Raw genomic sequence first — 24208 nt, 5'->3', positions numbered from 1 at the left:
TTATCGTCTCTTATTTTGATCTGAGTCTTTCAAACACCTAAGAGCATTTTATTTAAAATGGCATATGTATCCTATAGCTCGTAAACAGCTAACCTGTTGAAAGATTACACTGTAAATGAAAGCTTGTGCTGTCCTCCGGCAAAATCCTCGGATGCCCACGCTTGGTTCAAGTTAGCTTGTTCAGAATAACAGACTTGTGGAAGACGGCTTAGCGAAAGAATGTGTTCAATCACATGCCACGGTCAGCTCCATACAACACAAGCATGCACAAGGCACGTCTGCATGTTGAGGAGTCGGTCTCCTTGCTTCTTCTTCTTAAACATTACAAACATTGTACATACATTTATACTGTAGAATTAATGTATGGGTGTGTCTTGAGGTCAAAGGGGATGTCTAGCTTGGAACACACCTATGAACAGGTAGGGCCATATGGATGCTAATATCTTTGCTTCAGCTAGTCTTGTCGTGGCTGAAGACAAAAGCCAACTAATGTCTCTGGCTCGGAGACACACAAAAGCTAGGGACCAGGTCTGATGGCCCATCAACATAGACAAATGGCCAGGTGCCATATTGATAGCTGTGGCCTAGTGCTATGCAAACTATATTGCACAGGGTTGTTGAGATGTAATCATATTATGTGAAGTTATAAAAATGCCTATATCTAACACTGTTATCAATGGAATTAGTTTTCTCTCTCTGTATTCTAGCAATACTATTTTAAGATTTTTTTTTATCATTTGAATACACCTTTCTTAATGGTAAAATAAAGCCCTTTGCAATATTCACGGTATTTCTCTGTCTCTCTTTTTATCTCCTTCAATTCTTACTGTGCAGTTTATCTGTGGCTTATCATGCTTCCCATAGCCTAACTGTTGCAACTCAGTGACATATTACTACTCACCGCCCACCATAGGGGCCCTATGGCACTAGTGTTGTGATCTATGAGCATATTTTATGTGTGTGTGTGTGTATGTGTGTGTGTTTGAGTGTGTGATGGGGGATTGTGCTCATGCATAGAATTGCCTGCTTAGAATGGAAGAACATCTTATCCTCTCTCTCTCTCTCTGTTTCTCTTCCACATACACAACTCTTCCACATACACAACACAAACACACACATCCGCACAAATACACATTCAATCTCCCTGTCTCTCTCACAGACACACCTCCAATGCTGTGTTCACTTGCTCCTGGTCTCACTTTCACCTCGCTGACCCCCGCAAGAGATGAGGCAGAAAGTAATTCACTCCCCCTCTCTGACGGTGCATTTTCTCTAAGTGCTCTTTCTCTCTCTATCTCTGAGAATTGGCCTTATCTTCCTGTCTTGCTCTGTGTCTCTGCCCCCCTTTCACTATTGCTCTCTCACATCCGCAATTTCCATTTGCTGTGTGCATTGCCAAGCCAAGAAAAGCAAACACATTACAATTCAAATGAATAGAGAACAGCAAGATGGAAATTAATAGTTGGTGTGCTCAGGGACAATTAAAAATATTATTGACGACATCTTTAATACCAGCAATTTAAAAGCCAAAAGCTATATAACACAGTGTGTGTGTGTGTGTGTGATTGTGTGTGTGTGTCTGTGTGCATACAATACGAGGTCAAATTGAGTGCGTTCGCTTTTCCATTTGGTTCGAGGCTTTTTCCTCGGATGCATCCACTGTTCCAAATCCGCAGGCCTCGTCTCGGGTAGTTTTCTGTGCACCACTGGAGCCGTTTACCCTAGCTCTGGAGCCTGGGTTTCCCGCCATCCCGTTCTGGCTGCTTCCTGACTGAGCTCCCTCAATCACCACTGAGCACAGAGGCAGAAAATGCCTCTATCTACCCACCCCTCCCTCCCATCTTCTCTCTCTCTCTCGATCTCTCCCTCTCTCTATAGCTCTTCCTCCCTCCTTCTTCCTCAATCTCCTCTTCTCTCATTCCCTAAATGTACCAGAGCGTGACAGCTCGAAAAAAGAGAGAGATGAGAGACTGAGACCCAAGCATTTTCTTTCTTTTTCTTTTTCTTTCTCTTCTACTTTTGCTCTTCTTTGGCTTGTATTCCCCTGGGGCTGAGACTGGGGCCTGAGCACATTCCCAAACCCCACTAGCTTCATCGTTACCCTTGTTCTTGGGCTACTGAAAGGACTCTAGTAATTTGCCTTGAATCATGAGTCATCTGTAGTGCTTGTGACACAGCACTTTTTTGGAGACATTTGACTGTTAACCTTCAGGTGTTTTTGCTACTTATAGGATGAAAATATACACTACACACAACGTGTATGGAGTATTTCACACAGAGACAAATACAGACACACACACACTATACACAGCAGGATGGGATGTGAGGCAGACTAGAGTGCCGTTGTGTGCAGCTCAGTCTGTTTGGGCTCATTGTTTTGAGTCCAGGCTTATGTTCCTCTGAACACTGGCTGACGTGGCTTAGAAAACTGAGAGGGTAGCAGGGGAAAGGGTATGGCAGACAATACTTCATCATTTCGTGCAGGGAACAAAATGAGCACCTGCCAAGCGCCAATGGCCTGCACATTTCTGTGTTGGCGGGTGAATGATGGCGTTTACGGGTGCTTTTCATCTTTGAAAAACACTTTGGTTGCCTGTCTCTTCAGTCTGATTTTGTTAAAATGGCTTGCCATATCTACACGACAGGTAGAAGGGGAAACACAGAGCAAAACGTAGTCCCCCCAGATTCTGTGATTGCAGCATTAAACACAAATTAGCAATTTGCTGCATTTTTTCCACAATGCTGCATATTCTGTTTATTTACTGGATACATTGTAGCCTACTTAAAATTGCATAAAATAAGCCTTGATGTTAATTTGCTACTTAATTTCTTTTACTGGCCTCCTGATGGTGGTATAACGTCACAGTCTGTCATACTCACAACCGCTGCTTCATGCCTCATTGGTTTGATTTCAGTTACGTGATTATCTGATTATGTGATACGTGATTGATGACCAGATCCATAACTGTTATCTCACTGAAAGTTTAATAAACTAATTGCACATAATGCTATTCTGCATTGTATTCATTTGTGAAATGGTGTTTGAACATTACTTAAAAGTTAATATTGCACACCATATTGCCTTCAGTGGTTAGATTAAACTGTTTACTCCACCGTTTTAGCACAGCGATGAAGGGTTATTGACAGTGAAGTGGCTATTTGCACAGATTTCATGGCGATAAGATTGGCACTATTACTACGGATCTGTGTCAATAGTCTGGTCATAGTCTGCTTCCCCTGATGTTCAAGTGTATTGGTGGCACAGTGATTGGCGTAGACTGCTTTCCAAGCTGCTTAAAGACCTGGGTTTGACTCCTGTCGTGCCAAATTGGTATCAATTGACTATGGCCAGTAACTTTAGTTGATTTTTAATGTCGAAAAGTTACTGACTTAACATACTGACTAAATTAAGCCATGGCATCGAGGTGCAGCACTCGTTCGTGCTAGTGACCCGCTGTGTCACATGTGTCACCACAGCAGGGTAGGCAACAATTATTTTGTCCCTCTCCACTGACAAACATTATTCAATTTTAAATGTTTGATTAATGTATTGTCAATTGATTTTGGCAGGTAAATAACATGCCTGGCCTGTAAGCTAACGCTTCAGCCACTTAAACGGGCATTTTGAGTTAATGGTTGGGCATAATGGCTGGACACTACTACCTGACTTGTACCTCCTCCCAACCATCCTCCCCACCCCAAATCACACACAAACACACACAAACAAACAAAAACACACACTCACAGATATCCCCTACACCTCCTTCTGTTTCTCTAGCTATCTCCTTCCCCTTCTTTTCCTCTTTCTCTTACCCCCCCGACAGCGACACACACACACGCACACACACAGACAAACAATGACACAAACAGTCTACTTAGCTGAATGTCCTGACAGGCTGAAGTCCATGGAGCAGGGTGCCACAGCCACTGTTTAAATCCCTTGCGGTAAACAGGCTGTGAAGCTGTTGAAGGCAGGCTAAGTGGGGAGAAAGACTCTGTAATGAAGTCTGCATCTGAGCGGTTCAGTAGCCCCTTGGCCATCCCAATGATATTCATCACCATCCACCCAGCCCGGGGGGGTGGGGGTGGGGGGGTGGGGGGTATATTACCTTATATTACCTTATCTTTTTTCTCTTTTTGTTTAGGCATTGGCCTGGCCACTATTTACCAGTACGATGCCTTTCTAGGATTACTGAGACACGTTCTAGTTATCTTCATTTACCATCGCTTGGTAGTCCTAACAGCCACTGATCAGCCATTACGTGTCCCCGAGGGACATATGAAAGCCCAGGAGGGGCTCAGCCGCAGTTTTCTTTTATGAAGATGGGGGGAGGGGGTTCGTACCAGATTTTGTTGTGTGTGATCACATGCACGTCTGTGTAGGTTGGCATGTGTTGTTCTCTGCACAGCAGCGCGGAAGCTCATCAGCTGACATGCAAGCCTTATGGCGACGGCGGGCATGCTTTCCCATCGGACCATGCTCACTTCCTACGACCTTTGTGCGTTGCTGCTTCCTGTAATTCTTACGTAATCCAGATGACGTTGGGGCAGCTGCCCGCACGAGCGAGAATGGGCACCATGCAGGTCTGGGCTTGGCTGGGCGAAAAGCAAGGCTACTTGTTTGTGGCGTGAGATATGTCAGCCGACGCCACCGTGGAGATTAGCGCTTGCAAAGACCCCGAAGAGGGAATGCGCCGCGGCGTTAATATCCCAGATTACACTCAGCCATGTAAAATATTCATCTCTATAATAAAGCGGCCCCAGAAGCTCACCCATCCTAATAATTCAAGAACACACAAACCGCTCGTGTGCAACTCAGTGAGGGGAAGGGGGAACAGTGTGCGCATGTGCACGTGTCCGCACGCACGTGTGTGTGTGTGTGTGTGTGTGTGTGTGGCTGTGTGTGTCTGGCTGGCTGGCTGGCTGGCTGAAGGGAGACACGGGAAACTAGGTTCTTGCTGTGTTTGCTAATGTGTGTGTGTGTGTATGTTTGTGTGTGTGTGTGTGTGTGTGTGTGTGGTGTGTGTGTGTGTGTGTGTGTGTGTGTGTGTGTGTGTGTTAGAGATGCGCGGTTGGCGGTTGCACCGCGGACTCCGCGGTTAAACCGCGGATCGGGCGGGTGACGTGACAAAAAATAATATTTTAATAAAATTCGGGCGGGTGGCGGTTTACCCAACGAAATTCAAAATATCTACACATTGTTAAATGTCGTTACCTACATCCAAGCACATTTTTTTTCATCAGGCAGTAAATTGGCCTAGTTCCGTGTATGCAGGGCTCGAAATTGGCACCCGCCAAGCGCCAATGGCGTGTAGATTTTTGGGCTGGCGACTAAATTGTCTCCGATGCTCCGCCGCTTGGCGAGTGACATTGCGGAGCAAATCTCCCGACTATTGCGCCAGTCATGGTTAAAAATAGCTTGCAACGCCAACACGAACAGTGGGAGAAGTGAAAGGGTAACATAAAGTTCTTAGAATTTTAATACAACAATAACAATTTGCACGCGAATACAATGTTCTAATATTTTGCCAGCGAATACAAAGTTGAAACCGACTTAGTTGACCACACGCAAGTCAACCCAGTTAAACGAAAGCTGTAATAATGTGCCGATTCATTTCCGTTGCATCACCTCAAGCAAAGGTGCAGAGAACATCTAGGGAGGAAGAAACAACAGCCACAACAGCAGCTACAGCTACACCAAGAGCATGTTGCAGTAGGTGGCTCATTGCGAATAATGGGGAGCCACGGCAGTGGCTGAAATACGTTGATGGTGGTAGTATAAGCGTATAGAAGAGCAATGGCTGAATAAGCTTATCGCCGACCGGTGGGCTCTCGCACGCCCCCTTCAGTGAAGCAGAGGTACTGTTTGCCTTCCCTCTGTTTGTTCAATGCGGTTTTTTGTCAGATCAGTAAGACTATAGTAAAATAAGCTTTTGAATATCTATGCTGTAGTGTTAGTTGGACAATATGTATCTATATTATATAAGGTGTCATTTAAAAGCTTAATTTAGATTTTTTAGTAGACCTAATGCAGACTCTTCTTATGAGGTTAAATTAATTCATCTGAAGTACATTTTTAATAGCCAACTCTTGAATGTGCTTTTTTAAAAAAAAGGTCATGCAAAAGTTAATTAAATAATTAATGTATCGTGAAGGAGGGCCTTTAAGGATTCCCGGGTACAGCATGATACAGCACGTGTTGCGGCTGTCACCAGCCAATTGGGCAATATTGGTTGATTTCTTTAAATCCATTCTGAGAGTGATTAACAATGATATTAAAATCATAGGTAAAGATTGTTTATATCAAACAATGTCAGAGTAGGTCTGAAATGGCAGGTTTAATTTTGGCTGGTAAAAAATATAATTGGCTGGTAAATTTTTTCATCTACCAGCCATGTTGGCTGGTAAGGCAAAAAGTTAATTTCGAGCCCTGCGTGTATGCATACAAAGCAAACAAAGGAAGCAAAAAAGTTCAAATTAAGTGACGATCCCTATCATGTCGCGTCTCTTTGCAACGCCGCAAACCTGCAAGCTATGAGTCAGCTGTCAGTATTGGAAGAAGCCTTAACGTGTCGTAGATGAAACTGCCTGGGTTATTTTGTTTCGTTAGGCTATTAGTTATATTTTAAATCAGCCAGTCATTGTAGCCTACCACTCGTGGAATAAGGAATTTCAAAGAGATGATGGAGTGATTTGACTCAGAAGTGACATTGGGCATTGGCAGCGCGAGATGTTCAGAACAAGTTACACTTCTAGCTCAGTAACATCACCAGCTAAGAAAGAAGGTAAGAAAAATAGTCGGAAAACTTTGATTTGCAAGGCAAGCAGGCAATTGTTGGGGTTGTTACAGTAGGCTATAAAGCCTACAATGCGGTGAAATTTCGGAATTGGCTAACAGACTCTGCGTTTCCTTCTAAACTAAAAACAAGGCTATATTACCATATTAAAATGGTGTACCAAATTGCGTTTTATTACAATGATAAAAAAGTGTAGGCCTACTAGCCTATGGTAAGGTCAGGTTTGCCGATGTGCTTGGCTATTTTAAAGTTTCTCCCTGTGCATCGATCGGAGACAGACGTCACTTCACTGATAATATTCTGGGGATAGGCTACAACATAGCCAATAGGCTTTCATACTAGGGGCTTTATCCTTTAAATATCTTTGCGGTATTGGATCAGTCTCCTTTCAAGAACAGGCAAGAACTTTCTAGCCTCGCGTCAGCAGCGCCTATACCTAAAAACAACAGGCGGATGGCGGGCGGGTGCGGTTTTGAAAATTGGTCAAAAAAATTGGTGCGGATGTGTAGCGGACGGATCATGCGTTTTGTGATGCGGTTGCGGATGAAATAATAGCCCATCCGCGCATCTCTAGTGTTTGTGTGTGTGTTTTGATATTTGTGCAAGTGTTTCTCCTTAATGTATGCATGTGGCAGCTTTGCCTCAGTATCTACGGATCACAAAAAACGAAGCGCTTTAGAAGAGCACAGCTCCTAAAGGTTATTGGTAATGAGATAATGTACAGTGCATTACACTGAGCCAGGTGCGAAGAGGCAGAAGTTTTGAGCGTCTCCATTACACCAATCCAGTTCACGGCCTCTACTCCTTCATTTAAATGAATGATCTCCGGGATTAAGGTGTGCATGTCAGTTTAGTGGATACCATGCATATGATTGCTTTAATTAACGTTACATTTTGATTTAATTAACATCCATCTCTATGCCTTATGCATGTGCCTTATGCATCTGCAGCCATATATAGCATATGACTTTCCTTTTTATGTGAAGAGGCTGCATCCTGTGCTTTCATTTAATGAGGTCTTCTACTTGCTTGTGAAAGGACTGACGTCGTTCGCCAATTGTGGCAGTGTTTTGTGGCGAGCAAGTCTGTGTGTGTGTGTGTGTGTTTTGACTGGGGAGTCTCATCTGAAAGAATAGCTTTTCCTGGAAAACAAAGCCAATGCTTTGTGACAGTGCAGGCCCCTGAGTCGAGCGTGACGGTTTGCCAAGAGGGCAGCGTGTCCTGCGCTGCCTTCGACGCAGAGAGAGTCATCTGGTGGTCCGCAAATATAACCTTCGCTACACACACACACACACACACACACACACACACCACACTCACCCCACCCACCACACACACACACATACAGTCTGGGTGGGCTGGGGTGAGGGTGGTGGTTGGATGAAGAAGGAGGTGATGGGGGGGGGGGGGTGGGCTTTGTGATACATGATTGCTCCTCCACAAAAAAAAAAGACGGCAAATCTACTTCTCTCTCTTCTTTTACAAAAAGAGCGTGCCCGTTTTTGAGAACAATACGTTAGCAACACTTTGTCCCTTCAAATGGGCAGCGATTACAGTTATTGCGCGGACCGATTGCATGGTCTGATGAAAAGCCCCTCATTATAACACTTCGATTGGGCGCAGTAATCAATCCTGGGCCCCTGGTCTCTTGGGAGCCCGATGAGGTGGACCAGCCTGTGTTGTGTATGAGGAGGGGGTGGAGGTGTGAGATGCATGTTATACTGAGCCCAATGTGCTGGCCCAGTCGGGTGATGGAAGGTGAGCCTTTGACTGCCCTCACGCTCTCCAATCGATTGGCCACTTCAAGCCTTGGCAATCGAGAGGTGTCTGGGGCTGCACAAGCCCACAGCAGGAGTTTCATAAATCATTCAGAGCACCTTTTATGAAAGATGAAATTGGGGGATTGGGGGGGGTTCTCAGCATGGCAGAAGTGATGAGCGGAATATAAAGCTGCCAACGGACTTCCCTGAGGCATTGGGGCCAAGAGAGAGAGGGAGAGGGAGAGGGAGAGGGAGAGGGAGAGGAAGAAAGTTAGGGATACAAAGCTAACCTGATAGCATCAGCGTAGCTGAGTCACTTGTCAGATGTGTGTCGATGCACATGAGTGCGTATTTGTGTGTGTGGGGGTGTATGTGCGTGGGTGTGTACCCCCTCCACCTTTTGAGAGAGAAAGCCTAGTGCTGGTTTATCTCCCTCCCATTCAGAAGCTGAGTCTGTATTGAGAGAGTTTTGGTGACATTTCTTTCTTTCCACCACCTCCGCCGTCCCTCTCTTCCTCTCTTCTCCAGATATTATTGCTCCCCCCCCCCCACACACACACAGACACCTCCTACCTATTTTCCTCCCAAACAAAACGTCCTAGTTTTGAAGTGCTTCCAAATCTCTGGCGGGCTGCTGTTTGGTCGCTGATTCATACAGGCACACAGACAAAGACACAGACACAGTATTATTTTGTGTTCACTCTCCCAGCAGTAAGTGCCTCCTTCTGCCTCGGTACATGCTGCATTTGGACGCCATGGTCTGGGCAGCTCTCCTCAGCTGCTGACCAGTGAAGAGGGAGAGAGAGAGAGATAGAGAAAGGTGGATGGAGAGGCAGAGAGACAGGAAGAGCTAGAGAGAGAGTCGGAGAGATAGAGAGAAATAGAGAGCAAGGGAGAGATAGAGAGAGAGGTGATGAGAGAGAGTGGTTAGAATAATAGCCCAGCTGCCGACCAGTTTAGCTCTGAGAGGCTATTGGAGTGAGACAGATTAGGGATGTGGGCCTGGGCCTGTCCTCTGTGGTTCATTGGATTTCTGGCTTCCTATCTTCCAAGTCATACTTTCAGTGGGTACCTTGAACTAAAATCAATTACTTTAGCTCTGATGATATAGCCTAAAAAGTGTCTATTACCTGGGCAGAAGGTTGGCATCGGGTTGATAAGTTAGGCCTATTGAAGATAGCATGAAAATTGATGAATGAAAATTGAAATTGTAACCATTTATAACCCTACTATCAGTGCAAATTCTTGAAAGATAATGCACACAAGTAATAAGCCCACTGTTGTAACAAATGTGTGATAAGAATCAGGGCTTTGAACCAGAATTTTTTCCGAATTGGTTCGTTCCGAACAGAAACAGTAGTTTAACGTTTCCGGTTTTTGTTCCAACCCTAAAATTGACGTTCCTGAACCGGTTAGAACAAAAAAATAAAGTTCCTGAACCGGTTAATAGTGTTCCATGTCAGCTGCGGGACATACAAATAAGTAGGCTGATCATTAGGACTTTAAAATAATCTTATATGTCTCTATCTTGTCATTAAACATTAAAAAAGCACTATAGGCTACATTATGTAAGCGGCAACTGTAATTCTGACATTTTGTAAGTATTATACATGAGTTAAGACAAGGAAAATGTATGCCATGTTGTTTATTGGGCAAACAAAACATAACAGCATTTGGCCAAACCTCGTCAGGGCCCAATCAGTGCATTTTTGTCAACAGAGACAATACAAATATTACAAAACTACAATGGTATCTACATCCATCCATCAATGTTGTATTTGGATTTGTTAGTCGCAGGGTCAAATGAATAATGCTGCCGCATAGGATTCTCGCAATGTCTTCCCATCTGAACAAAAAAGTTAAAATTCCAAATATGAGAACTACCGTATTAGCCTACGTTTTAAATAAAGACTTAACAAACTAGGGTAGGTTATGCTGGGCAATAGCCAGGTAGTCTACTGCCAATGCTAACTGTCCAACTTAGCTATAATTTCATTAACTTGACCCTGCAGATTTTTACAACAATGCATTAGAAATTCGTAGCCTATCTTATAGAATTCCTATTTAAAAACAAACATGTGTGAGATACTTGGTACAATATTTACCTCTTCTTAAGATTGAGTTTGAGAGACTGGTGGCTATAGATTTGATCCGATAAGGCTACTAGCTGGCAGCGCGCGGCAAGGTTCTCTAAGTGAACGACCGGAAGAGAACATCACTAATCATATTGCATTTAGGAATCTTGTGAAAGAGCGAAAAAAATAACGTTATTAACCGGTTACCATTATTTTAGGGAAACGATTCTGATCCGGAACATAATTTTTTTAAAGTTTCTGGTTTCGTTTCTGTTCCTAGCAAAACATCAAAAGTTTCTGGTTTTCGTTTACGTTCCGTGAACCGGTTCAAAGCCTTGATAAGAATTGCATGTGGCAACAATTAGGGTATGGCTGGTAGGCACAGGTTTTAGCTAGTAGGGTCCGTCCAAGTCATACTTTCAGGGGGTAACTTGGACTTAAATCAATTACTTGAGAAAATCTCATGGCACATGACAATCATATTACACAAGGTACGGAGGTTTTATTTATTCTTCAGGTAGGTTTCAATCCATGTATTTATAGTACTTGCATTCTACCGTGATATTTACCACTCGAGCCTCAGATTTAAGCCTGCTCAGCCTACTCCTGTATAACCCACCTGGAAGCTGACTTCACTCTCATTTCCTGAGCTAATCGCTCCAGTTGTTCAGAGTAATGTGGGTGTGAGAGCATCACAAGCAACGACCTTTAAGCGAAGAACAGGCTAATTAATAAATGTAACAAGAAGGCCAAGCATATGATCACAGGTTGCAATGCCTGAAGGGGAATACGTAGGAAGAACATTACAAAGGCCCTCATTTAACTCTAGTACTCCATAATCCACTATACGTCATGTTATTGTCAGGAAACATCTGCATGCTGCCGATATGGGTATATATGACTCCATTTTACAGTTAAAGTTGCCATATATTGCAGCGTTCTTGCCTGATGTGGTGGAAGACATTAGGATAGCTTTCTAGATGGATGGTGCTCAAGTGTTATGTCAAAATGTCAGTCATGAAAACGTTTTGGATTTGGTGTGGCTCAAAGCAGAGAAGTGCAGTTGCATCCATGATTGAATGATACCGTTCAGTTGTGCGCGTCGCAAATTACAGTTAGAGAGCGGTGACTGTGTTGATGTGTTGATTGTGCGTTGATTGTGTTGATTATGCGATCAGCCGCAAGTTAATATATTTTACATCAAATGTTCTGCGAACTGGCCAAATTGTTTACGCTTACATATGTACATCGGCCCCAATGAGCTCAGATGATTCTCCACGGCACGTAAACCTCTTAATCTGTCTGTCTGATATGCACAGAGTGTGAAAGGCGACAGGAATGAAGTGTGTGTGTGCCTGTGTGTGTGCAAATGTGTGTGAATTATGGCCTCCTTCGTGGTTTTAGCGGGCAGGAAATCCATCATGCCTCAGTCAAAGCCCTCCAGGCTCCCTTTCTAAAGCGTCCTCTTGTTCGTCAGAGAAAGTGTGGTCGGCTATTTGAGGTGTTGGGTGTTGACAGGACTTCCGCCCCCTCGCATGAACAGTAACCTGAAGTGCACTTCTTTAAAACTACCCTCAGTGAGATTATGTAATCCTAAAAGTGCAAAGCGTAAATAGCGCTGTGCTACTCAGCCCAGCCATGCCTGTAAGATCTACTGTATATTACCATAATATAACTGCAATACTAAATCCAGGTTAATACAGGCATCAGCTGTTGGAGCAGGAATGGCTGTGAGGTATTCTGCCTCTTTCACAGTTGGGGGTTGCACTCGCACGAACCTAAAGTGCTCTTACTCAAACACAGTATACTCTCTGTTCGATTAAATAATAGCCTACTTATATCTAATAGAAAAAGGCTGTTTAAGTTCTCCTGTGTTTCAAGTGCAACCAATAGCACTTTGTTTCATATGGCCAGAAAAATCATTATAGGTTTCTTCTCTTTTTTTTAAAGCAGGATTCAGTCCTACAGTGTGCAATTTTAATCAGTGTAATTCATTGGCATCATTATGGAAGATCATGCTAGGTGAGATGTACAACAACATTTTTTAAACATGGCTCTGGTGGTTAACCTGCCTGGCATAGCTTTTTCAGAAAAATAATGAATTGTAGTCACTGTGTTCTTGTCATTGTCTTGGGTGGAGAAAATGGCCTCAACACATAAAATAATTCCCATTGTTAACATCTTCTCAGTCGCACTGAAGCAAATCTCCAGCCAGGCAAATCAGCCTCAATTCAGATGTGTGATGTTTTAAACTGTACTGGGATTTTTGCGAATGAGAAAACAAAACAAAAATCTTATACCTAACCCTGACACTTCCCTCAGTTGTCTTTGAAATCCATCTTGTCAACACAGAAGTGCATAAAACCCCCCATTATCTGAAAACCTCTTTCCCATTTTACTTCCCGTACTTTCCCTTTTGTTTGTGATGTGTTTTGTCAACACGGATCGTTCCGAATCATCCATGTGTGGAAGAGCGATTCATTATTGATCGTTTTCCCCTCTTGGCGTGACCTTATGTTTGGGGGGGCAGCGGAGAGAAAGGCTTTTGCTATTAGTGGGATTTGCCGCTGCCTCTTGGACTGTAAATGTGAAACTCATTTCCACCAACCTTTTACCCAACAGAAGAAAAAAAAAACACTTTGTAGTTAGATTAAGTGAGCAGCTGCGCACAGATTCAACCCAAGGGATTAACAGGGCAGCAACTCATTCAAGTTTCGGTGGATTGCAGCTCGGTTCATTCGGTCTACCATGGGTCATGGATGCTTTGGTCAGCATAGGCCTCTCTTATCTTATCTCTGAATTGTTCACTCTCCTTTTAAGAACATTTCCTCTTTTTCCCTCCTTTAATTCTCCACTCAGGCTGACATTTTCCTTGGTCCTCATCACCTCATCGATTGGCCTAATGTAATTATCAGCTCACTCAATATCACTTAGCAAGGGATTTGTCACTTTTAAAAATTGAACTAGGCTGTCCTTAAACATGTCTTCCATTTTTTCCAGCTTTTTCTTTTTTTGTTTGCTACAGCAGCAGATCTAAAAGGATTATAAAAGGATTCTCTCAGTTATTGGAGATCTCACTTGGAACTGGCAGACATGCTGCCGAGGAACTGTGCGGATATGTTGTAATTTGCTGTTAACCTGTTAGGCTAATTATTTTCTCTGCAACTACCAGCCCAGCCAACCTGAAGTTACTCCCGCAGTAGGAGTGCAGTAGTTTCAGCCAATCAAAGCCTTACTGTCCGGCTAATCAGAGGCTTTCGAGTTTCTAATAATCCTCGCACCATTTTAGAGTATGTTTAAGTTTTGTCATCTCCTTATTTCTTCTAGGTGATCTATGCGCTGAACACCAAGAACGACGAGCATGAGGCTGCCATCCAGACCTTGAAAGAGGCGCACGAAGAGGAGGTGCAGCAGATCCTGTCGGAGACACGTGAGAAAATAATGCAGTACAAGAGCAAGATCACCGACGAGATGGACCTCAAGCGTCGCATCCAATCACTGGAGGAGTCCATGGAGCTGCACGAGAGAATGAAACGGCAGGTATGACCTCCACACAGATGTCGCGTCACACATGACGGTGTGGGAGTCCAAGTTATTGTAACATAGCGCTGCTTTGCCTAGCCATATTTAATAAGGTCCCAGGCTTATCCTGATGATAAGGCAGGCTTATACCTAACTCACAGTGTAGTGTTTGACTTGATATTCCTGTATTTTCCCTCAGCACCTTTTGGAGGGTTGGTGCTATGAAGGGAGGTTAACCGTTTCTGTCTTGTAGGCGCTGGCCGAGTTCGAGACCTACCGGCAGCGCGTGGAGGACATGCAGCTATGCACAGAGGCGCAGCACACGCAGCGTGTGGTCAGCATGTCGCGCGAGGTGGAGGAGATGCGGCGCAACTTCGAGGAGAAGTTGCGCACCTTCGGCCAGTCCCAGGGCCAGTTTGAGCAAGACAAGCGGCAGGCGCTCGAGGAGGTCCGCTCCTCCCACCGGCAGGAGATCCAGGACATGCTGCGCAGCCACCAGAGCCATAACCAGAACTACAGCAAAGACCAGGAGAAGCTTGGCCAGCTGCACAAGACCGAAGTCGAGGCACTGAGCGAGCGTGTAGACGATCTCAAGCAGGACAAGAAGCGGCTGGTGGACGAGTACGAGGCCAAGCTGACCAAGGCGCAGGCCTTCTACGAGCGCGAGCTGGAGGCCATGAAGCGCACGCAGCAGCTGACCGCAGACAACCTGCTGGCTTGGAAGAAGACGGAGGCCGAGCTGCGCCGCGAGTTCCAGACGCAGGAGGCGGCGCTGCAGAAGACGCTGGGCAAGCTGCGCGCCGAGCTGCTGCGCGTGCAGGAAGAGGCGCGCGACAACCGTGAGAAGTCACACAAGCTGCAGGCGTCGCTCGTCACTGCTGAGAGCACCGTCAAGGTAACACAGGGACATGGTTGGGGGGGGGGGGGGGGGTGCCTGATGGTCTCATGTTAACATCATCCCTGATTGGAAGAGGTTTATTAGCAAGTCTAGGACTACATTTCAATCTAGTCTAGGACTGACAGAAATGTGTCTGGAATCAAGAGACAATTTCAGGATAAATACAAAAGTGATTTTCATTGATTGATTGGACATTGGTCAGTAAAATATAGTAGTGTGGGAGTCATCCTAAAAAACATTTCACCCTTTTCCTTCCCTGTTTCCTTATGTTGTCCAAGGATGGCCCAAGGATGTTAATCCTACTAAATATCAAATTTGTTCCAGTTAACTCTCAAAAGCTAATGATAATAAATAAGCAAAAATCTGATGTTTGATCTGAGAGAAGGACCGGTACGGAGATAGATGTATGGTTTGATCTAATCCGAGGGTTAATTAAAGCCTTCCCTGATAAGAATCCTTAATCACCTATTGTTCTCTTATCTCTGGTCACGCTCGCTTTGAAAAGGCAGCTCGAACGTGTTCCCTTCTGTTTCACTCCATTGTCAAATCATAATGCTAATGTATTTTAAAGGCCAAGTAGAGTGAGGATGAGGAGACTCAGCTTCCTCTGAGCTTGTGTTTCAGCCTTTAAAAAGTCTCGGGAGTGGCGCTGACGTCCAATCAAAGCTTCAAAAGCCATGTGCCACGTGGGAAAGAGGCCTAATGAGTCTGCAAATAACACCCTAATGGAAACAAAGTCATTTTGTAATAAATGTTCTGCCTGGCCGTCCCAGGAACAGCGTAGCCAGCCACACAAAGTGTCTGTTATTTATCATCCTAATTAGACAAGAGCAGCGTGGAAATTATGCAGCGGCGAGATAAAAATAAAACGCTCGCTCCGTGAGACCTGTCGGGCTTCAGTTCCACCACGCGGGTTAAGTGAAAGGACTTGCTGAGGTTATTTGTTTTTAACCGATTCTCGTTTTTTGTAATGTTTGGTTATCTATCAAATAAAGGTAAATCATTTTAAATGGCTTACCAGTGTTTCCTTGGACTGTTTTGGCTGTTTCTGGAAGGCACCAAAGACTAAGCCAGAAAGATTTGCAAATTCCTTGTCTGCATCCGCTAGATACCTGATTGAGTAGACTCACATTATTACCTTAGGCAATGTAGTGTAAGCTGTTCATTGTTTTCATTTCTGGGAACTGGACCATCGTTTTGTAGGGGGCGAATGTACCGCAATGACAGGCATTAATTGGTCCACATGGTTTAAACCCGTATGAAGATGGTTACTAGGCTCTCTTGAGGTAACACTTGCTGGCGATCTGCAGAGGTTGTTCCAAGGTGACACACAGGTGAAGCGCGCAAGATTATGTCCGGCACACCGCAAGAATTGGATTTCTCATCATGCCGGAGAATATAAATAAAACGAGCAGCCCAAACATAGACGAGGATTAAACTTTTTTTTTTTCTCTCCGCCTCGGACACCTCATCAGTCGCACCTGCTTCACCACCTCCATGGTGTGTGTGTGTGTGTGTGTGTTGGGGCGGGGGTGGGGGGTGTAGAAGCTCTTGGACACGCAGATTTCCTTCCTCCTCCTGGACACCTGCTCAAGCGAATTCTCAGTGCCAGCTTCCGAAATGCCACGTTGTTCCGGTGCCATGCCGGTGGGCACGCATGCCAGTCATTTTGGGCAGGAAAAGCAGAAAAAGCTGACCTTTAGTACTATTAGCCAACTGTTTATTTTTTTTAGCTTATATTCCTTATATACAAATAGAGAAGTTAATTAGTGTTATTCTCCATGAACTTTGAAGGTTATGAAGCTCTTGAAAAGGTGCTGCTTGGCTAATTCTGGGGCTGGGCTGAAAATAACATAAAGGGCATCCTTATTATGATACTGATGGTCTAGGGCCTAGACTCTAGGCACTACTGTATACTGAGCATACAGTGGAGAAACACACAGCGACCGATGTGTGCTCATTTGTTTCTGCCTTTTCCAAGGAAGGCCATTCTCTGTGTTTACCATAACAGCGGGTGGCAAGATAATTTATTATATTCAGCTGTACATTGAAAGCCCATTTAAGAAGCAGTCACTGTCTTCATGCGCATGGGAAGGCTAAATGGTTATTATTTCATGACTAATGGATTCTAGCACAAACAGCTCACTGTAACTGTGCCTAGTGAAAGCTGTCTAATTAAGACGGGGAAAAGCAACCAAATCATCCTCTACCACCAGCCCACCACATCACAACCCCAACCTTCCTCATAACTCGGTAGCTGGCAAGTGGACTCTGAAAAGATAAGCAGTCAGAGAAAGACTTGTGTGCATATGACTGTAGGTGTGTGTGTGTGTGTGTGTGTGTGTGTGTGTGTGTGTTTGCATATGCAATTGTGTATGTGTGTGTGTGTGTGTGTGTGTGTGTGTGTGTGTGTGTGTGTTTGTGTGAGGGAGAGTCGAGAGATAAAGAATGACTTAGAGAAGGGGAGGGCCATTCAACAAGATGATGGGAGTGAGACGGAGGGAGAGAGTGTGTGTTCGAGTGTGAAAGAAAACAGATCGCCACAAACGGGATAAAGAAGGCAATTGGAAAAAGGTGCCTGAGGAAGGAGGCAGGGAGAATACGTGATGGATTGCGAGATGGCAAGCAGAGATATGGAGAAGTGGAAGAAGGTACACTTGAAAGAGGCTGAATGCAGGGCAAAGAGACAGGACAGAGAGAAAGGAGTCGGTGTGGGGAAGCTGAGTGAGACAAGTTAGAGAGTGCATTGGAAACAGATAATGGAGAAAACAAAAACAGAACAAAACAAGTTTACAGTGAAAAGATCTGTGACTTGCAATGCTCTGTTTATTTCTTGAGCTTTGAATGTTTAATGTGACCAGCTGTTTGTTTGTGTGTGTATGTGGATTTCTGTCTGTGTTTGTGTGTGTGTGTGTGTGTGTGTGTGTGTGTGTGTGTGTGTGTGTGTGTGTGTGTGTGTGCGCGTGTGTGTGTGTGTGTGTGTGTGTGTGTGTGTGTGTGTGTGTGTGTGTGTGTGTGTGTGTGTGTGTGTGTGTGTGTGTGTGTGTCAGGACCTCCATAAGCAACTGGATGAGGTAACACAGAACTCGGAGATCATCGCTATTCGCCAGAAGGAGGCTGAGAATGAGCTGGAGGCCACTAGAGACAGAGTGCAGCAGCAGGCCACGGAGATTCTTCTGAAAGCCAGTAAGCCAACACACACACACACACCACAGGCACACACACACACACACACACACACACACATACACACACACACACACACACATACACCTCAGGCACACACACACACCTCAGGCAAACACACATGAATAGGCATACACACAAACAAACACACACATACACACAAATTCTCACACACACATGAATAGGCATACACACAAACACACACACACATACACACAAATTCTCACACACACACGAATAGGCATACACACACACATAAGGTATACGTATGCACTTATATTCTCTTGCTCAAACACATACACAAACACATGCACACTCTCTCTCTCTCTCTCTCTCATTCTCACTCACTCACTAACTAACACAATCAACCGTCTAACATGCCTTCTCCCACAGGCAGTGTCTTGCTCGGGTAATCTCCTTCCATGAGCCCTGCGGTTCCCGTTTACTTAGTCTTAGAGACTCACAAAAGGCAGTTTTTGCCTCTGGTCTTTTATGTGATGGTGATTAGCTTGGCCCGATACACTGTCGCTCTGCCATCCCGGTGATGTGTGGGTCACAAAGCTGCGGCCACCCACTGGGCTGTCAGCGAGCGCTCTTTAATCTGCCCACCTAGTCGTTGGAGCAGCCATGCCTGTTACATGTGAGGGATGATGTCTTGGCATCCCAGCAATGCCTTAGTTGTGTGGTGTGTGTGTGTGTGTGTGTGTGTGTGTGTGTGTGTGTGTGTGTGTGTGTGTGTGTGTGTGTGTGTGTGTGTGTGTGTGTGTGTGTGTGTGTGTGTGTGTGTGTGTGTGTGTGTGTGTGTGTGTGTGTGTGTGTGTGTGTGTGTGTGTGTGTGTGTGTGTGTGTGTGGATGTCACCTCATTTACACAGACTGAAGAATGTTCCCTGAGGGAAAGAGAGCCCTCAAAGCCAGCCTTCTACCAGCTGTTCTACTCGGACCCTTAAAACAACCCATAACCCTTTGACCCTGTTCTGGTGTGTGGTGTTGTGCACGCAACAGGGAAATTATATATTGTTCCACAAATGGAATCGCCTGTAACTAATTATCATTACTAATCAATGCTTATGTACCACTAATAATATTAATAATATACAAATAACGTATGTCTTACCAGGGGATACATTTTGGTTTACATGAACTTGCCTTTGTAATCATTATTCACATTCAGTTGTTTCTCAGACCCCAGAAACAGTAGAGAAAAATGTACATGGGTGTGTTGGATTTTGTTTTCCGCATGTTTGTTAACTTTTGTCTCTATTTTTGTTTTCTCATACTTGATGTGATAACACATTCACAAAAGGCTCTCACAATAAGTCATAATTTGCATTACACATGCCAATTACACACAGACCTAAAAAAAGGAAAACAAAATGCCGCTTAGGGTATATTATAATGTTGCGTCCTGAACAGCAACACTTAGCAGAAACAATAGCAATCCCCTCTGACTATAATTAGCTATCATTGTTTATATTGTCTACTGTCTTTAAATTTTAACGACATGTTGTCTCTCCTCTCTCAACATCAGCTCTCGAATTCCAACTGTACACACAGCCTTATTCTCCATAATAAACTAGCAGCCCTTTTAAAGAAAGCACATGAATTATGTATAAGAATTCACCGCAACCATGTACAGTGCCTCACAGCAATATTTCTGAGACATTACGAAACAAAGAGCCCAGAACCATCGTCATTTTCATTTTCATCAGATTAGTCTTCATGAAAACGCTCATCACCTCCATATGGACTTGGGCAATGTTCAACGAGTGCATTAAACCTCCACCCCTAAATGGGCCTAAGCATCTGTTTGTGACTGTGCAACCTGGGGCCTGTGCTGGCGTTGTGGAGGCCCTGGCTCTACCTACACTATCGATCCGACCAGTAGCCATCCGTCTCTCTTTGAGGGAGGGCTTAATGCAACGTAATGTCCCCATAACGGCCCTCTGTTTCATTTCGCGTCCACAGCACCTGACATAATGGCCGAACTTTGGATTTGGTACTCCTGGATCCCCTTAGCCATTACTCCGGGCTCCTGTTGGCCATTATAACCGGAGCTGTGTGCGATTATGAGGCAGGAAGAGGGATGGAGGGCTCGGGGTTTTTGCAGCATGCCTTTGTGTGTTTTTCTCCCCATCTCAGTTCAACCTCATTTCAACAGGATTAACTGCCAAGTAATGAAACTGCTTTCCAGTGAGACCCTCAAGGGACCTAGTGGCCTGTAGCCTACATTCATTTTGGGTCCAAACCCTCAATTGGGTTTGTTTGGGCATGGAGCATTACTTATGTTCAGTCTGATTAAAAGCAGTATTTGGTGCAAGCATGGTCTTTTTTAGATTCATTCACTTTCAATTTGAAGAATTTCTTAATTTTGCACAGACTCTGAGAGTTTCAATTTGCACACATGATTGAATTAAAGACAAGAAAAAGTACACACACACAAATATCCCGTACGTCATGGACATTTCTTTTTTAGACACAAGGGCAGGATCTGCCATTTGCACGGTTTCATTAGGACAGCAGAAGACCTTTTTCACACCTTTTGCCACATTGTTGAAGGGGTCTGAATTGTTTGTTTTTTTTGCACTTAGGCAACCTGTTTTTCTGTTTCTCCGCTAAGGCAGAGAAACTGATCTCATACTTATGTGCTTATGCAGAGATATCAGCAGCCATCATGTATTTCACCACAAGTGATGTTTTGTACATTTGTGTGGAGAGAAAGAAAGAGAGAGAGAATGACTGTTGGGATTAATCACGTCTCATTAAATCCACACATGATTCGGTTCATGCTTTCCATCACTGGGCTTGATAACGTTGATCAATATTTTAGTAGCCATTATGCGGGTGATTGAAAACACACACTCCTGACAGCTGCTGGCATTAAAAATGAGATGAGGTAATTGGCTCTCTATTGGAGAGGTAGGTGACCTGCAGTAACCTGTGATTTTATGGTATTCTCCCATCCTGTACGGGCACCGCACATCTGCAGCCAAATTGAATGAGCTCATTACCAACACAAAACCTGCAACATTGCAGGCCTCTGAATGGGGTTGTGATGATAAATTGATTTAACTACTTTTTTGTCTTTTGTGTCTGTGTGTGTGTCCTTGAATGTGTATGTGTGCGTGTGTGTGTGTTTGTGTGTGTGTGTGTGTGTGTGTACGCATGTTTGTGTATACGTTTGTGTATGCGTGCTTGTGTGTGTGTGTGTGTGTGTGCGTTTGTATTTGGTGTGCGTGTGTACGTGGATATATCCAGGTCAGATCGGCGGTCTGCAGGCCACCCAGATGACCCATGAGGCCGCGATAAGGGACCTGGAGTCGGAGAAGTGCCGCCTAAAGGACAAGGTGCAGCGACTGGATGAGGAGAGGGGAGCCATGCAGAGCAAGAGCCACGCGCTGGAGGAGAGACAGAGGACACAGATCCTCACCCTGGAGAAGGTTCAGTATTCCCATATACACACCCCACACTCTCAGTCTATACATACTCATGTGCACAGCATGTACCATCGCACACACACACACACACACACACACACACACACACACACACACACACACACACACACACACACACACACACACACATACAGTGTGTTGCACAGTGAAGCGCCACTTTTTGGATTTCCGTGATCACATCTAGAGTGAGTAGCTTAAAATGATTAAAAAACATACAGTACATTTTGTCCATAGCCATACCTGAGCACTTTGAATGTAGCAGCAGCAGCAAGGAATAACTCATATCTGCAATGACAATCACTTTCTGCCTGGTGAACATCAGTTGGTACCACAAAGTCATCACCCCCAAAAAAGAGCCTTCTATATTGGCCTTCCAGTCGCATCGACCGGCAGTGGCCCTGCTATCTATTTTTAATTCAAGGAGACATTCCCGCATCTAAAAATGTGAGTTTCTCAAGTGCCACGTCGGCCCCTTGTTGAGGGCGATCTATAAACGACATGGCTTTTTATAACTCTTTTAAAAACTGATATCACAGTGCCTGGTCCACTCTTTCTGTTGAGTGTGTTTTTTCGTCCGACTCTGCCAGAGATAGCATTAGCAGCCTGTCCAGGCGTGGCGAGGCTCTCAGCTGTGTCTCAGTGTCCCTGACAAGGTCTTCTGCATTTTGGGTACCTTACAGCGTCTGTGTTCAATTATGGATGGGACTCAGAATGCCTCAGTGAGGAGATTTCTGAAAGCTGTTTGGGTCTTTCACTCCCTTTCTCTCCCTTTTTCTCTCCTTTAGGGCTCTGTCTCTTTCCCTGTCTCTCTGTTTGTCTGTCTCTCACCAATTCACAAACGCATCCATCCACTCATTGCCTCTCTTTATTGGTCACACAGGCACATACATACTATGCAAAGCTGCTTGTAGTCATCACTGTTATCATCATCACAAACGTGTCAACAGTTGACCTTAGACCATGGCAGCACCCAGAGAACCTTCCGCAACATGTTCTACACCTCATTATGAGAACAAAACAAAACACACCAAACATAATCATGCATCTAACTGTGAATGTCAGGGGCATTTCGGTTTTTTGTCTCAGCTAAAGGTGTCCACTGTCACGGCCTGAGCCAGTGTCCTTTAAAAGCAGCTGCTAACGTCAGCCGTCCCATCTGTCCAGGGCCACCCGTGTCCCCCGCCGCTGTCCCTGTCCCCTTCCTCATCCCGAGAGTCTCACTGTTAATCTCCCTCCGTGCTCCCGACCGACCCTGAGTCTTTCAGCTCTTTTGCTCTGACGCTCTCTCACTCTACTCTTCCCTTTGATCTCGAGCCCTCCTTCCGCTCCCATTCCCTGGAACTCTCAAACAAAGATGTCTCCCACCTCACTCTTTCCCCTCACGCACCCTTTCTGCTTCTTTTCCTTGTCTCCCGTGTCACACTCTCTCTGAGTTTCCACTCTCTCTCTTTTTCTCTCACTTCCTATTCAAGACCATATAAGAAGGGTATTCTTGCCAGTCTGCCCTTGAGTAGCGGGTTGCCATGACAACATCTTGCGAAATGCAGGAACTGAGAGAAAGCATAGCGTAGCGGTCAATTCCAGTCCATGAGCTCGCACCAGTCTCGAAACCTGTCTCTCTCTTGTCTGGACTGGTCAGCAACCCGAGTAATATTGAGTTGTTGTTGTCGTTGTTGTTGACATGTTTGTTTTGGCTGTGGAGTTTCCACGCTGTCGGTTGCTTGTTGAGATAGCAGATGAGGTAGTGGAACTGGGCACTGGTCCGTGGCAGTCTGCCGAGCCTCCTGCGGGTGAAAAGGAGCCTCAAGCTCGTGTCGCTGCTTGGAAACAGAGGAAGGTCGCTCTCGGGTGTTGGCGGTGGAGCGCTGGTGAAGCAGAGCACAGTTGTGATTCGTGATTCTATTGCACTGTCTGCTCAAGGCCTCACCAGTACAGAGGTTGCTGCGTACTCCTCCGCCCTAACTTTCAATTCCAATTAAGTAGTCCTGTGAGCTCTTTTTTCAGTATATATTAAAATATTATATATATATATATATATTATAATAGTTTAGTTAAGGTAGCACCTTTATTTTCATTTACAATGATAATACAACACAGAAGGGTAGTCCTTATGCACCCCGGGTCTAGAGACTGGTAAACGACCCAGGTTGTTGGTAAACCACAGTAGTTCTCCCTGGTCTAGCTCAGCTTTCCAGTGTCACATTTTTTGTTATTTTTTTCATCGCCTCACTCCATTAATTTCATCACCTGATCTCCGTCTTCAAACAGCTCATTAGCCGTATCAGGTGGGCCGCAGCCGGTTCTCTGTAGATTAGATTCCCTCGCCACTGCCGCCGTGTCTAATCAAGAACTTCATCTGATGAAAATGAATCACGTAGGGTTCTGTGCCTCATGTTCGGGAGAGGGGGAGGGAGGGGGCGCCTGCTATTCGATAGCACGGAGCCATTTCTAATTCATCTGTGGGGAGCCTTGGGCATAGCAAATTCAATCATAATGTAACAGTTGAGTTACAGG

At 44.8% G+C, this 24208-nt stretch overlaps 1 protein-coding gene across 1 annotated transcript in view; it reads left to right on the top strand.

Moving 5' to 3' along the window:
* Positions 1-24208, top strand: part of fam184ab (family with sequence similarity 184 member Ab) — a 125001-nt gene that overhangs the window by 31036 nt on the left and 69757 nt on the right. The window contains exons 2-5 of the mRNA XM_080860421.1: positions 13960-14172; positions 14408-15049; positions 18103-18238; positions 21495-21676. Of these exons, the coding sequence (XP_080716547.1) occupies positions 13960-14172; positions 14408-15049; positions 18103-18238; positions 21495-21676 (1173 nt within the window). The remainder of the gene's footprint in view (positions 1-13959; positions 14173-14407; positions 15050-18102; positions 18239-21494; positions 21677-24208) is intronic.

The sequence above is a fragment of the Sprattus sprattus genome, assembly GCF_963457725.1.
Source record: "Sprattus sprattus genome assembly, chromosome: 2".
Lineage (NCBI taxonomy): Eukaryota > Metazoa > Chordata > Actinopteri > Clupeiformes > Clupeidae > Sprattus > Sprattus sprattus.
The sequence above is the reverse complement of the archived record's forward strand: the minus strand, read 5'-3'. Positions and strand labels throughout refer to the sequence as shown.